Source organism: Ovis canadensis, chromosome 8 (genome assembly GCF_042477335.2).
Source record: "Ovis canadensis isolate MfBH-ARS-UI-01 breed Bighorn chromosome 8, ARS-UI_OviCan_v2, whole genome shotgun sequence".
NCBI lineage: Eukaryota > Metazoa > Chordata > Mammalia > Artiodactyla > Bovidae > Ovis > Ovis canadensis.
The window spans coordinates 30,387,186-30,401,367 of record NC_091252.1 but is presented as its reverse complement, the minus strand read 5'-3'; the positions used below and the strand labels follow the sequence as shown (position 1 = coordinate 30,401,367).

At 36.5% G+C, this 14,182-nt stretch overlaps 1 protein-coding gene across 3 annotated transcripts in view; it reads right to left on the bottom strand.

The window, feature by feature from the left end:
- CEP85L (centrosomal protein 85 like) overlaps positions 1 to 14,182 on the bottom strand; it is a 141,102-nt gene that overhangs the window by 14,086 nt on the left and 112,834 nt on the right. For 2 of the 3 annotated variants that reach the window (XM_069599139.1, XM_069599141.1), the window contains exons 7-10: positions 13,672 to 13,824; positions 11,464 to 11,618; positions 7,859 to 7,976; positions 6,836 to 6,886 (exon numbers count right to left, since the gene is read on the bottom strand). In XM_069599139.1, the coding sequence (XP_069455240.1) occupies positions 6,836 to 6,886; positions 7,859 to 7,976; positions 11,464 to 11,618; positions 13,672 to 13,824 (477 nt within the window). The remainder of the gene's footprint in view (positions 1 to 6,835; positions 6,887 to 7,858; positions 7,977 to 11,463; positions 11,619 to 13,671; positions 13,825 to 14,182) is intronic. The other variant, XM_069599140.1, reaches the window with a different exon arrangement.

The following is a 14,182-nucleotide window of genomic DNA, read 5'->3' as shown; positions in this document are numbered from 1 at the left end:
ATCCATTTGATTGAATGACATGTTTGGATTTATTTACCTAGCCAAACACTGATACTTACTGGCATGACAAGATTATTTGGCTGGAATCCAGAATTTATCCAAAATTTTCTTAAAGATTTATGACTTTATTTTATTAATATTGTAAAGAAAGGCACCACAAATAAACTACTCTAAATCTTATTTTAACAATGAAAACTGAACCCAAAAGAGGTATTTTCATATGGTGTAAAACAATTCTTTAAAAGACTACAGTTTTTTATTTTTATCATGTTGAATGTGACTGACTAGCTAATAAATCTGATTAATGTATTACCACATAAACCTAAATTTAAATCAGTGAAAGGAAAGGCAATCTTCTTCACCAGAATGAATCAGAAATGTTTGGCTCTAGTGCTGTTTGGCACCAGAAGGAAAATTGAATTTGGGAACAATATTAATATCAAGCTTAACATGTTGTGTTGGTTGTGTTCAAAGGCACTAGCCAAGTGGTCCTTTAACAGAGGAAAGAGTTCACAGATACACTTATTCTAATAAGACCAAATGCTGTACTACTTATAGGATAATATTAGGTGTGAACGCTATAGCTGCCTAACAGTTAACATTTCAGCTAAAAGATTACTTCTCTATTCCAAACTATATGAAAAAGCACATGTCTAAGAAAAAAGCAAGGGCAGGGGAATTTCAGCTAAGCTTAGAATTACTGAAGTTAAAAATAAATTAATTTTTAAATGTCTACAATTTCTCTTTAAATTTCTTGTTTAATAATGATTTAAGTCTAGTTACTAACCTAAACAGGTCTGTATCACAATCATTCTTGGAGTTGAATGTGGTTTTAAATTCATTTGTTATTAATATTTTGATTTAAATATCCAGAAATGCTAACCATTTTTCTCCCCCTAAATACAGATAGCCCAAATGAAGAAAAACCAAATGTGCCTTACTCAACGTATTCTACATACTTCACAAACCTAATTTAGGACAGAATAGTTTGAAAGAATCTTATATTAGCAGTTTTGCTATACAAACACACAGAAGTAACCAACCTCACCTCACCCCATCCCACACACAAAAGAGCTTCACAAATACATTTCTTCATATAATCATTCATTTAGCAAAAATATATCCACATCAGTGAACAAAACAGTCAAAAACACTTGGTGTTTCTGGAACTTGTACTAGGAGGAAAAAGGCCAAAGAATATAAACATAATAAATATGTAAGTTATGTAGTATCACATGTTAGAATTTGCCCAGTGCTTTGGAGAACTGCATGTGGTGATGGGGGGGGGGCGGGGGCGGGTGGGGAGTGGAATGCCAAATGCGAAAGAATAAGGGCCCATGGAAAGGATGGCATCTGAGCAAAGTCCTGAAGGAGGTGAGAGACTGTCCCACAGGTAACTAGAGAGCATGGTTCTGTCAGTGCAAAGGTTCTGAGGCAGATGGGTATCTCTTCTGTGTGAGAAATAGCAAAGAGAGCTAGGATGACAGAAAATAGTAAGAGATAAAGTCATAAAGCCTTCGAAATAAATTTATCAGGGGAAACAAAAAGGCATTTTATTCCTCTCAAGGAGCTAATAATGCCACCATATTGTAGAGTGTAATGTACTAAAAAATTTCACTTTAGGGACAAAATTGCCAAACTGCACTTCGAGGTAACTGAGTATAAGGTGCTTTCCACAGGAGATTAGTTTCCCAATGTGCTCCAGCTTAACTATTTTTCATTCCAGGAAAACCCCTTAAAACAATTCTCTCCCCTAAGGCTTATCTTAATACAAGGAACAAATCAGACTAACATTTTTTTTTCACTTTGAGGTAGCCAGGATTAATGCCCAAGGCACAAACTCTGAGGTCAGACAGACATGACGTAGAATGTCATCTGAGACTTTGGGCACACCTGTCAAAATCTCAGCAAATTCATGTATAAAAATATGCTCTTTCTTACTTTGTATGATTACTGTTGAGGTCTAGGGATAGTAAACATAAACCAGAAAGAACCGTTCCTATAACATATAATATCATCACTCAGAACCATCACTGACATCTCTTCATTTGGCAACAGAGGTTCCATTTCTCACTTTGCCCTAACTCTAGACAAATATTAAATCACTTTCCCTCATTCTTCCAAAATGATAAAAGAGAATTTTCAAAGTATTTTAAAACTAAGCAATAAATGATGAATATGCAAGCCCCATAAAAATCACATTTCTTAAGGTTTCTATTTAATAATAATTAAAGACAGTGTCCAGCTCAAATTCCTTTCTTAACTGTCATCTTGCTACCTGATATAACATTACAAACCATCTGCCTGAGAGTTCTGCTTTTACAATGATGACAGGGAGAGCTGCTCAGAACTAGTCCCCAAGGGAACTGGTGAAAAATCATTTAAGTGCATAAATCCTTTCCATGAGAACACTTTTTAATGTGTTAGAAAAAACAAGTAAACAAGTAAATCTTTTTACTTTGTATGTCCTCTGCCAAAAGATTATAATGGTAACATAAAATGGTAAGATTTCACTGGAATCAAATTTACATGGGTGAAATGTACTTCTGAGAAATAAATAGGAAGGAAGGTAGTAATGCCCAAAGAAGAACTCATTCACACTCAGACTGTAGTCAGGCTTACGGAAATGACGGGAAACATTCTACTGCAAAATGTCTTTTCTATTGTACACTGACAGAAGAAGAACCTTTTAAGAGGAGAAGCCTGTTTAGCTACACTGGTTTCATGGATAAAAGGAAAGCAGTATTTCTAAAGGATCAACTAGTAATCAAGGTATTCACGCCAGTTAACAGTATTACCTTGACAGCTGAACAAAACATCTGCGTTTTTATAGCACTGAATTCAATTTCAAAATTATTGTACCCTTTTACATGAAGTAAAACCTTTTCTATATTCAACAACAAATACATTATAATTGGTAGAAGACTGAGTTCTCCCCAAACTTCAAAGTTGTGAATCAATAAACTTGTCACTGACCTAAATCAGTATTTATTTGACTTCTGATACACAGCACCAAAGAATTGATGCTTTTGAACTGTGGTGTTGAAGAAGACTCTTGAGAGTCCCTTGGACTGCAAGGGGATCCAACAACAAGTCAATCGTAAAGGAAATCTGTCCTGAATATTCGTTGGAAGGACTGATGCTGAAGCTGAAACTCCAGTACCTTAGCCACCTGATGTGAAGAACTGACTCACTGGAAAAGACCCTGATGCTGGCAAAGACTGAAGGCAGGAGGAGAAGGGGACAACAGAGGAAGAGATGGTTGGATGGCATCACCGACTTGATGGAAAAACTCGGAGTTTGAGCAAGCTCCAGGAGTTGGGGATGGACAGGAAGGCCTGGCATGCTGCAGTCCATGGGGTCACAAAGAGTCAGACATGACTGAGGGACTGAACTGAACTGAACACATCTTATAGTATAGTAAAGTCACTCAGTCATGTCCGACTCTTTGTGACCCCACGGACTGCAGCCCACCAGGCTCCTCCGTCCATGGGATTCTCCAGGCAAGAACACTGGAGTCGGTTGCCATTTCCTTCTCCAGGGGATCTTCCCGACCCAGGGATCAAGCCCAGACCTTCCCACGTTGCAGCCAGATGCTTAGCTGCCAGAATCACCAGGGAAGCCCTAAATTATGGTATGTGCTCATTATAAAATGTTTATTTAAAAAGAACAAAGTAGTTTTTAATTTACTGACATGAAATGATCAGTATATGTTATTAGATAAAAAAATGTACAGCACAAACAATATTTATTATATTATCTCACTATTTAAATACAAACATATAAAGAATTACATTTAAGTGAATGCATAGGAAAATGTCTACAAAGATACAATTCGGTTAACTAGTTATCTCTGGAGCGAAGAGTAGAACAGGATAGGGAGGATGACACTTTTATATTGCTTGGATTTTTAAATAACAAGAATGTCATTTTTAACTTAAAGGGAATAGTTAAAAAATGGAAAGAAACTATTAATATTATGTACTGGAAAGCTAAGAAAAACTAGTAACACAGAAGCATCTTATCTGCCTTAAAGAAGGTTTCAACTACATAGATAACCATGTTAGAATTGACTTTCAGAGGATGCTAATGACTATTACATTTCTATGAATAATTACCATCAGTGAGTAACCTCACTCCAAACAATGACTTCACTGGCTCCTAATAAATCAAACTCAAAACAGATTATATATTAGGGCCCAATCCCTGGAAATGAATTTTATATCACCAAAAACTATTGAAGTTGATCAAAAGTAAAATAAATGTATGTTTCAAAGATGTTTTTTAGATGTTTAAATATTCCTTTGAAGGAATTTTTCTGCAGTATTCTTAAAAAATATATCCATGGGCCTAAGAACTCCTTTTTCTGCTAAATTTTCCTGTAGCAAGCATAGGCATTTTTCACTGCTTCAAGAACTTCAAAATCTTCTAGGATTTTCTATCTTGACAATATTTACTTCAAGATAATATTCACCAATGCCTGTGAAAGTACCAGAATAAAGAAAGCCGAGAATAGGGCATAATCATAATAGTGGAATTTTTGCTAGTTATTATGGAGTTTTAGGGTTAGCAAGAGAGTAAAAATAGATTACCTGCGTTTAAAACTTAACATCTATTAAAAAAAATTTTTTTTTTCCTAGATAGAAAGACTTATTGTGCTAACACACACATACACACAGAAATGGTAGGGAGAGGAAGTAATCCAAAAGGACACAGGAGTCAGATGAAAGAGCTGCCAATGCCCCAAACTGGAACAATTTGAGCAACAAAGTACAATAGTATTAAATTATAACCCAAGGCATAAAACATAGCCATGAATCCATATCGATGTAAATAAATGTGGCAAAAGAGACAAACTTCCCATTATAAAAAAATTACAAGGACTTCCCTGGTGGTACAGTGGGTAAGAATCTGCCTGCCAATGCAGGGAACCCAGATGCAATCCCTGGTCAGGGAAGGTCCCACATGCTGCGGAGCAACTAACCCCACGTGCCACCACTGCTGAGCCCTCCCTCTAGTCCTCGAGCCACAACCACCGAAGCCCGTGAACTCAGAGCCCACATTGCAATAAAAGAAGCTGCTGCATGAGAAGCCCAGCACCGCAACCAAGAGCAGGCCTGCTTGCTGCAACTAGAGAACTCCTGCACACAGCAGCAAAGATCCAGAGCAACCAAGCAGAAACATTCTTCAATGGCTATAGAAGGTTTCCAATGGCTAAGGACAAGGCTGACTGTCCTTCATTTGCATTGAGATAGTTTTTATTAGATTTACTTCTTGGAAAATGTTACCAAATAAAATAAAAATTCCTTTCACTGTGGTCCATGATAAGAAGTTAGATAATGGCTGAGGAAACCAACCATCTCTCGACTTGAATGGCTTATAGAACAACTGAAGGAACACACATTAAAAAGAGAAACCTCTGCAGGTCAATCCAGTAAGCCCACAGGCATGCCGAAATGGACTAGTATTCGATCACACTGATAGATCACTTAACATGGTCAGAAGACAGAGCAGACTGTCCATAAATTCTGACGCTCAAACCACTTATGTGATTCTTTTTTATTTCTAGCTTTGAGAATACTCCAATCAGGAGATACAAAAATAAAAATGTCTTCAGCATAACTTGTCCAGTGGTTTCCTATCACCTGAAGAATAAAACATGAAGACATAACATCCCCTTGTGTGATCTGGCCTCGGGCTACCTTCTCCCACCCGTCAGCTCTCGCTGGGTCTCACAAGCAGGGCTCTCCACACCAGCCGCCTTCCTGCTCATCAGGGAGCACACCCAGGGCACAGCCACACTCAGGGCCCTGGCTGCTCTCTCTGCCTGGAATGTTCTTCCCCTGGTTAACTCCATGCAAATCTATATCCAAGTGTGACTTACTCGGGGAAAACTTCATGGCCGCTGTACCTAACGCAACACGATCTGTCATTGCCCCCTATCCGTTCTTTATTTTTAATAACAGCACATATTTCTTCTTGGGGCCTCCCTGGTGGCTCAGTTGGTAAAGAATCTGCCTGCAACGCAGGAGACGTGGGTTCGAACCCTGGGTTGGGAAGATCCCCTGGAGATGGGAACAGCTACCCACTCCAGTATTCTGGCGTGGAGAAGTCCATGGGGTCACAAAGAGTCAGACACGACTGAGAGACTTTCACTTCACTTCTCTGCTTGGCATTATACTTCCATTTCTCCAACTCGCCCCACTAAAATGGCCAGGGACTTGCTTTGTTCACTGACGAACCGACAGTGCTAAGAACAGCACCTGGCATATATGCAGGGGCTCAGTAAATATTTGGCAAATCAATAAAGGAATGAAAATCCACTTAATCTACAAATTTTGGTTTGTATTATGGGTCAGACAACCCTAAGCTCTAGATAGTAGGTGATCCACAGAAGTCTCCACACTATGAAGAAAATAAGTAGGAGGAACAGACACAAATATGCATAGTGTTATACTTTGATAATACAGAAAAATAACATATAGAATTAGTAGGAGGGGGTGGGTTCTTGCCCAGTCACAATGAACTAAAAACAGTCTGTTGTCTTTAAATAGCCTATCACTGATGGTCTTACCCAAATGTGTTCTCAGTAGTAGAGACAGACTACATACACCCAGTTGAAAAGACGCAAGGTAAGGAACAGAGAACAATTTTTTGAAGAAATGATTTACCAAGAATCATTTTTTTTCTAAAAAACTGAAAGATTAACATTAAAGAATTTATAATGTAATCTCCAGTGTTATTAATATTTTTATACAAAACATATATGCTTTAATATTTTTAGATATGTAATTGAGCATACAGCTTGATTAAAAATGTACAAAATATTCCTTACCTGAATTTCCAAAATCATTCTGTCAATCTCATCTTGTTGGCTATCTATTATCTAGAATACAGGAAATATATCAGTCTGAATCAAAATTTTTTTCTTTGCTTTTTTAGAACTACTAAATCACAAGAAAACGCACAGAATCATGAATTTTTTAAAAAAATCAAAATGTGATTTTTTAAACAGAAGTATTTACACAAAGCATCCTTTAAATAGCCATATGATTTGGATCACACATATATAAAACTGCAAATGTCTTACTCTAGTTCTTGATACACCTTTAATCTTTACTTTGTAAAAAACAAATTTGGGGAACTTCCCTGATGGTTCAGTGGCTAAAACTCTGTGCTCCCGATGCAGGGAAGCCAGTTCTGATCCTCGGTCAGGGAACTAGATACCACCCCAACCAAGAGTTGGATGCCACACCTAAGGATCCTGTGAGCCACAAATAAGACCTGGCACAACCAAACAAATAAATATTTAAAAAAATTAGCAGGTTTGTAACAGATTTTGAATAATTTAGGAAAGAAAAAGATATCCTTTTGTTTTTGCTTTAGTTTGGATTTAATTTACAGTTACTTAAATTGCTATTTTTTTTCCTAATAAAGACATTCAAACTAAAAATTCTATAAAAGCTGCTGCTGTTGCTAAGTCGCTTCAGTCATATCCCACTCTGTGCGACCCCATAGATGGCAGCCTACCAGGCTTCCCCGGCCCTGGGATTCTCCATGTAAGAACAACTGGAGTGGATTGCCATTTCCTTCTCCAATGCATGAAAGTGAAAAGTGAAAGTTTAGTTGCTTAGTTGTGTCTGACTCCTAGCGACCCCATGGACTGTGTAGCCCCACCAGGCTCCTCCGTCTATGGGATTTCCAGGCAAGAGGACTGGAGTGGGGTGCCATTGCCTTCTCCGTAAAAGCTGCTAAATATTAGTAAAAATACAAATCAAATAAAGTAAATAAGTTATATACATACACACATATCTACAGATTTCACTATCAAAGTTCACTATTAAAGATATGTACTGACCTTATTGGCATTCTCATTTTGTTGTCTCAGGTTATCATTTTCATTCTGAAGCTGTTTTGCATCTAACATAGGAAGGCGAATTCCATCTTCAAGGCATCTTTCTACTTTTTGCTGCAAACTGTTTTAGAGAGACATAATTATATGAAGAAAATAAGCTCTATGTGCTGATTTTGGTAGATGACTTCAACATAAATGAAGTCTCTTCTTAGGGTCTATATTTTAAGCAAGCAATAATAAAAACCTACAGAGAGTAGATGAATAAGTTTGAGTACTTATATTTCTTATAAGTAAAAAATATACTGGAGGTTGATCATCTTTTCAGAAGCAGCAAATGTGAGACCAGATTCAAGACCAGATTTGCTTAGCATGTGAAATCCTTAGGCCCTAGCGAAGTCCCTCATGACCCTAATCTGGACTCTGCAATCTAAATTCTGTTCTGTCCCTCCTTCTCAAAAGGCGAGTTCCTTAATTAAGATGACTGTGGTAGGGAGCCTAAGAACATGGATATATGTCTTTTGCCCTTCATTCTGAGTTCAGCAGCAGTTTGTTCGTACAGATATCTGTTACCTAAATCAGCAGAATTACATTTCTCCTTCATGAATGAAAGCAACAATCCAGTTTCTTTTTACAATAATCTGCATTTCTATCGACAGCTTTTTAAAATTTCCTTCAGCATTCTTATTAACTTCATTCTGAACCTGGGACGTAGTAGACTGGAAAGGTCAGTTTCATTGTTTATTCCTTTAGGGAATTCTCTTGATCTTTTAATTGGGAGCGGTTCCTTAGGTTCTGCATTTTACTTACATTTCTCTAACTGTATGAGTTTAGGAGAAACAGTTACCTAAGGGTCTTGAAGGGCTGTTTTGTGGGGGTATCTCTGTGTAGTCTGTCTGAATATAGTTTTTTTGATGCAAGGGCTGCTTTTAGTATGGATTCCTGCTATGTCTTTCCTCACTGTGTGTTGGCCCAACAGGTATTATTGGTGTTGTGGTGACCAGAATCTGTACTGGATGTTGAGTGGGGCCTCCTCTTTGAAAAGCAATAATCTTATACATTTATGATGTGACATAACAGTTCCTCATGCTATGCTTGGCACAGAGTTGCATTTATGAGGAAACAATAAAAAGGAAGCCCCTCTGGTATATTAAGAAAAAAAGATAAGGGCAGGGCGGTAGGTGTTAGGTTTGAGAAAGGAAGATTAGTATTTAGGTTAAAAGAAACTATGCCATAACAACAACGACCCAAAACAAAACAAAACAGCAAGACACCTAGAAATAGTTTTGCTTTAGCACGCAGTCATACTCAAGAGCTGCAGCCTACTAAAAGAAACAGAGTTCCTTTCAGGTGGACTTTTATGTTTTCACTGTTTTCCTCTTTCAACTATTGTGGCTGTCATGTTTTACCTCCCCTTCCATATCCCTCATAAAGAGGAAATGCCACATCTAGCCTGTGGACAAAGAGTTGACAGTCCAAAATAGTACAATGAGGTATTCAGATGTGTTCATAAATAATGGCACCAGAGAAACTTTTACCTATTATAAATATAGTGTACGGCTTTGTAATATACTATTACTTGTCATAAAAGTATCTGTTTTTTCAGGCTAAGAGTGAAAAATATGTTATTTCTATCTCAGAATGTTTTTGTCCCAATTCAGTGCTAAGATACTATTTCTATGTATTTATTACAAACATTTCAAGAAAAATAAATTACATCAAAACTGTTAAGGCTTCTCATTAAGAAGAAAACAAAAGAGTTAGTGATGTGGAAGGAAAAATGTACTCTGTCATGTAAAAATATCAGAAAAGTATTCCTTCACATATACATTCTCATTTTGTTTATGTTATGAAGCATGCTCATTTAGAAAAGTAATAAATCTCTTGAACAGCAAAGGTACCAACTACTGCATTATTGTGAATCCCTTCCACATATTTTACTTAGGATTTTCATTTCTAAGTGAAAAAGTTTTGCCTCATTTTAAATCGCAAAAGCTCTTACATATTCACAAAGCAGGAAACTTGGGAATAGTATATAAAAACAGATCAATGTAATGATATAATTTATAGTCACATAATACATCTTAAATTCTTCTGAAACTTAAGGAATACTAACTACATCATATAGTTGAGGAAAACGGAAATAACATTCCTACCCCCGAAGTCAGGTGACACTATAGGCATACAAGTACTGAACAATTTTAGAACACCTTCTGCAGTCCTTTATGCTTATTAGAAATCAAGAGACATTTCCTGGGATGATGTCATCTCAGGATCAAGATACTGAAAATACGGAAAATGAATTCTGAAATGCACTAAACTAAATCTTTCCAAATCAAGAATACCAAGCTCAATGTTCTCCAAAAGCATAATAAAAGAGAAAATAAAAATAAAAGAGAAGATATAAAATCATATTAAATATGTAAAAGCACACAATGGAACAAAACAAACATTCTACTTATTTTCAGGTGTTCCTAGCTCTACTCATAAAAACACAGCTTGCATTTATGACTGTAACACTCTATAAAACAGAACAAATGCATTATCCCTTGGCCTTTTGTCTTAAGATTAAAGAAAGATACATGGTTGAATTAACAGAGGTCAGAAAGCTGTTTTGAGACTAGAGAATAGGATATAAGACGTGGAGTGATAAAAAAGAAATTTAATATCAAGAAGGCAGAAAACAGGCGAAAAATAAAGGTAGAGGCAAAGGTGTATGGATTTTTTGAAGCTGAGATTAGAGACACTGAGGACTAGAAATCAGAGGTTTTCTGCACTGAAATCCAAGGGAAAAATGTAGACGAGACATATTTAAGACTTAGAAAATAGTAGTAAAGCAATATTAACATAGAATTATCTGAAGGATTTTGACTAAAAAAGTTTTGTTGAGTTATACATAATTGACACAAGCATTCAGAGTGTCTTTCTCAAATTCAGTTTTTTGTTGCTTTGTTGTTTTCCTCTTAGGAGAGTTTTACTGCTAACAGTTGATCATCTGTTAAGGTTTTCTAAAAAACAGAGCATATGTAGATGAATATACTGCCTCATTTTCTAGGTTTTTCAGGAATCTAATATCAATTTTCATTTATATTAACAAAATGTACGAGCAAATAATATGCCCTGCAGTCCTAACTTTATTAAATTAGAAGAGTCTTGTGAGGCAAGGGAATGTGAGAAAACTTGGAAGGTGCCTGGCAAAGAGCCACATCTGTTACTCTGCGGTCAGGTGAAATGGGACCAATTACTCGGACAGGTCCCATTAAGGGGTGCAGTCCGGCTGCCCTGCTTTTTGTTATTTAGAATTTTTACTTATTGACAAAGCCATTAGATAAAGGGTTTGTGTTAATACTTCCTGTTTTCAACTGGTGTCTTTTTAAAAAACTATTTTCATCTAAAATCGTCTAAAACCAAGATGTCAGTACATTGGATCAAATAAACTGCAACTGAGACAATCTATTTCGATGACATAATACTTTTGGTTATCAACAGTACATCTTTAAGAAAAATAATAGAGCACCAATTATAAATTAACGCATTTTAAGTGAAAATGCTCCTTGAAAAATAAAGAATAAACTAAAAATAACATAAAAGGATTACTGAGGGTTTCTTACCTCTGAACTGTAGTTACCAACTCCTTTTCTTTCTTTTTCTGGCATATTAGCTGTGCCTCTTTTTCTTGATACTGTTTTTTGAACTCTTCAAGCTTTTTTTCCACATCTATCAAAGTCTCTTGCAAATTCTTGTTTTTTTCTTCTAGAACTTGAAGCTAAAGAGAAATTTGTTAAAGTTCATAACACAAAGAATATTAAATGTGTTCCTACTAGTAATCGATACCAGGCTCTCAAGAATTCGTAGACTGACTGTTAAAACCATGCTATCTTCATCTCATGTATAGCACTTAACACTATCTCTTCCTTTGCATAAAGAGAGCCTAGAGAGTGGGATTATGGAGAAGAGCAGAATACAGCCAGAAATTTCTGGAAGCCATAGGCAGAAAGGTGAATAATCTCAGTTTGGGGATATGGTTCTATTTTTATTTGTGGCAAAATACACGTAACATAAAATCTACCATCTTAATAACCATTTTTAAATGTACAATTCAGTAGAGTTCAGTACATTCACATTGTCGTAAACTAATCACCAGAACTCTTTTCATCTTGCAAAACAAACTTTCTATCCACTAACAACTCTCCATCTACATCTCCCCTCAACCCCTGGCAATCACCCTTTGACTTTCTGTCTCTCTGTCTCTACGAATTTGATTACTTTAGGTACCTCATACCTATTTTTCTCTGGTTCATTTATCTTTAATCTGTTTATCTGTGTGACTGGCTTATTTCACTTAGCAAATGTCCATAGGCTCACCCATGCTGCAGTATGTGTGAGAAAGCCGTTCCTTTTTAAGGCTATAATGTATGTATGCATCACAGTTTGATCATCCATTCGTCCACTGACGGACACTGAGCTGCCTCTACATTCCGGCTATTGGAAATAACGCTGCTATGGACACAAACTGTGAATGAACGCCTGTTTGAGACTCTGCTTGCCATTATTTTTAGTATATACCCAGAAGCAGAATTAATGGAGCATACAGTAATTGTTTTTAATATTTTTGAGGACTGTCATATGGTTTACGATAGTGGCTGCACCATACTACATTCCCACCAGCAGTGCACGAGGAATTAGAATTTCTCCACATCACCACCAACGCTTGTTACTTTCCGTTTTTTAGATATTAGCCATCCTAATGGGAATAATATGGTATGAACACACATTTTAAAACCTGCAGTCCTCTCTGTTCCTGCTCAACCCTTGTGGGTCCTTCTTTAATTCCTTCATGATATCACCATCTCTTAGTTTTACAACTTATAAATTACCGTAAACAGAGAATGTGCTGTAGGTCTAAAGCCTTCAGAATAATGATACACCATGGATTAGATCAATGATTCCCATCCCTCCACTCCCTGCAGGAGACCTTTAGGAAAGTCTGTAGACATTTTTGGTTTAGGGGGAAGAAAAGGAGGAGTGCTATCGGCATCCAGTAGATAGAGGCCAGAAATGTTGTTAAGCAACCTTTAACGCCCAGGATAGGGTCAAACAACAAAATATTACTTGCTCTCAAATATCAATAGTATGGAGATTGAAAATCCCATGATCAGAAAGACTTTGAGAAAAGACGAAAAAGTAGGTTTAATGGACTATTCCAAATTTGTAGCATTTACAAATAAGGCCTCAAGAGGAAAGGCCTCACCAGGGTTGGTGAAAGGACTTTGCATGAGATATTGCTAAGAAAGGAAAACAGTCAGCAGTCAGAGGAGTGAATGGAGGTGATAGATTAAAGTATAAGAAAGAATTTATGGAAAGATTAAGAAGAATGATGAAAACAAGACAAGTATCTAGAAAGATAGTCCAAAAAGGTCTTGTTAAGCCTCGGTGGCTCCCAGAGGACACTGGGAAAGGTCAGAACTGAGGCGCACGTGGTGCGTGCGTGGAGTGGGGTGTCAGTGGTTTAGAAACTGTAGAGTAGAACAGTCAGGGTTAAGATACAGGTTCATTGCGCAGGAAACCACGTGTTAATTAAGAACAAGAAAGACCTACTCATGCTTAAATGAACAAAGTTTCTAATTAAAGTTAATCCTAAAAACGGCAATTAAGCATACAGATTTAACTTACAATTAGCCAAATATACAACCAAAATTTTTAATTATAAAAATTTACAAAATGAATGAAACACTATAAATTTCATATGTCAAAAGAGTCAATTCAAAAAAAGAATATGTTTCCTGCCATTTAAAGATGAGCGTTTTATTTCATGTTACCTGTAGACTCTGACTCTGCACATCATCAAGAGTTGGAAGATCAGCCAGATACTTTTCCAAGGTCTCAATTCTTCTCTGCTTTTCTTTGTTCTGTTCAGACTCCTTCTGGCATTTCTTTTTCAAGCTACTAATGTATCTATCTCTGGTTTTAAGCTAAAAAAAAGATTAAGAATCTTTAGGGGTTTCGCGTCAAAAAATAACAATATTATTATTATATAAACATCCTAATCTTAGGCATCACTGAATTCGCCAACAGTTTCAGATATAGCTAACATCACTTCCAACTTACGTATGAGTTACCTTATTTCATAAATTCTAAAATTCACATTTTTGCAAATTCTCATATCACTGAAATTAAGAGTTTGGGAATTTTTATTTGCTTTGCAACTGATGATGTCCTATAAACTGCAGTTAGCCAGGCTGCAGGAATGATATAGTTTTTATTGTCTGCATATGTGCAAATTTAGTCAAGACTATTCATATGTCATCTCAACAGTATTATGTATGAGTT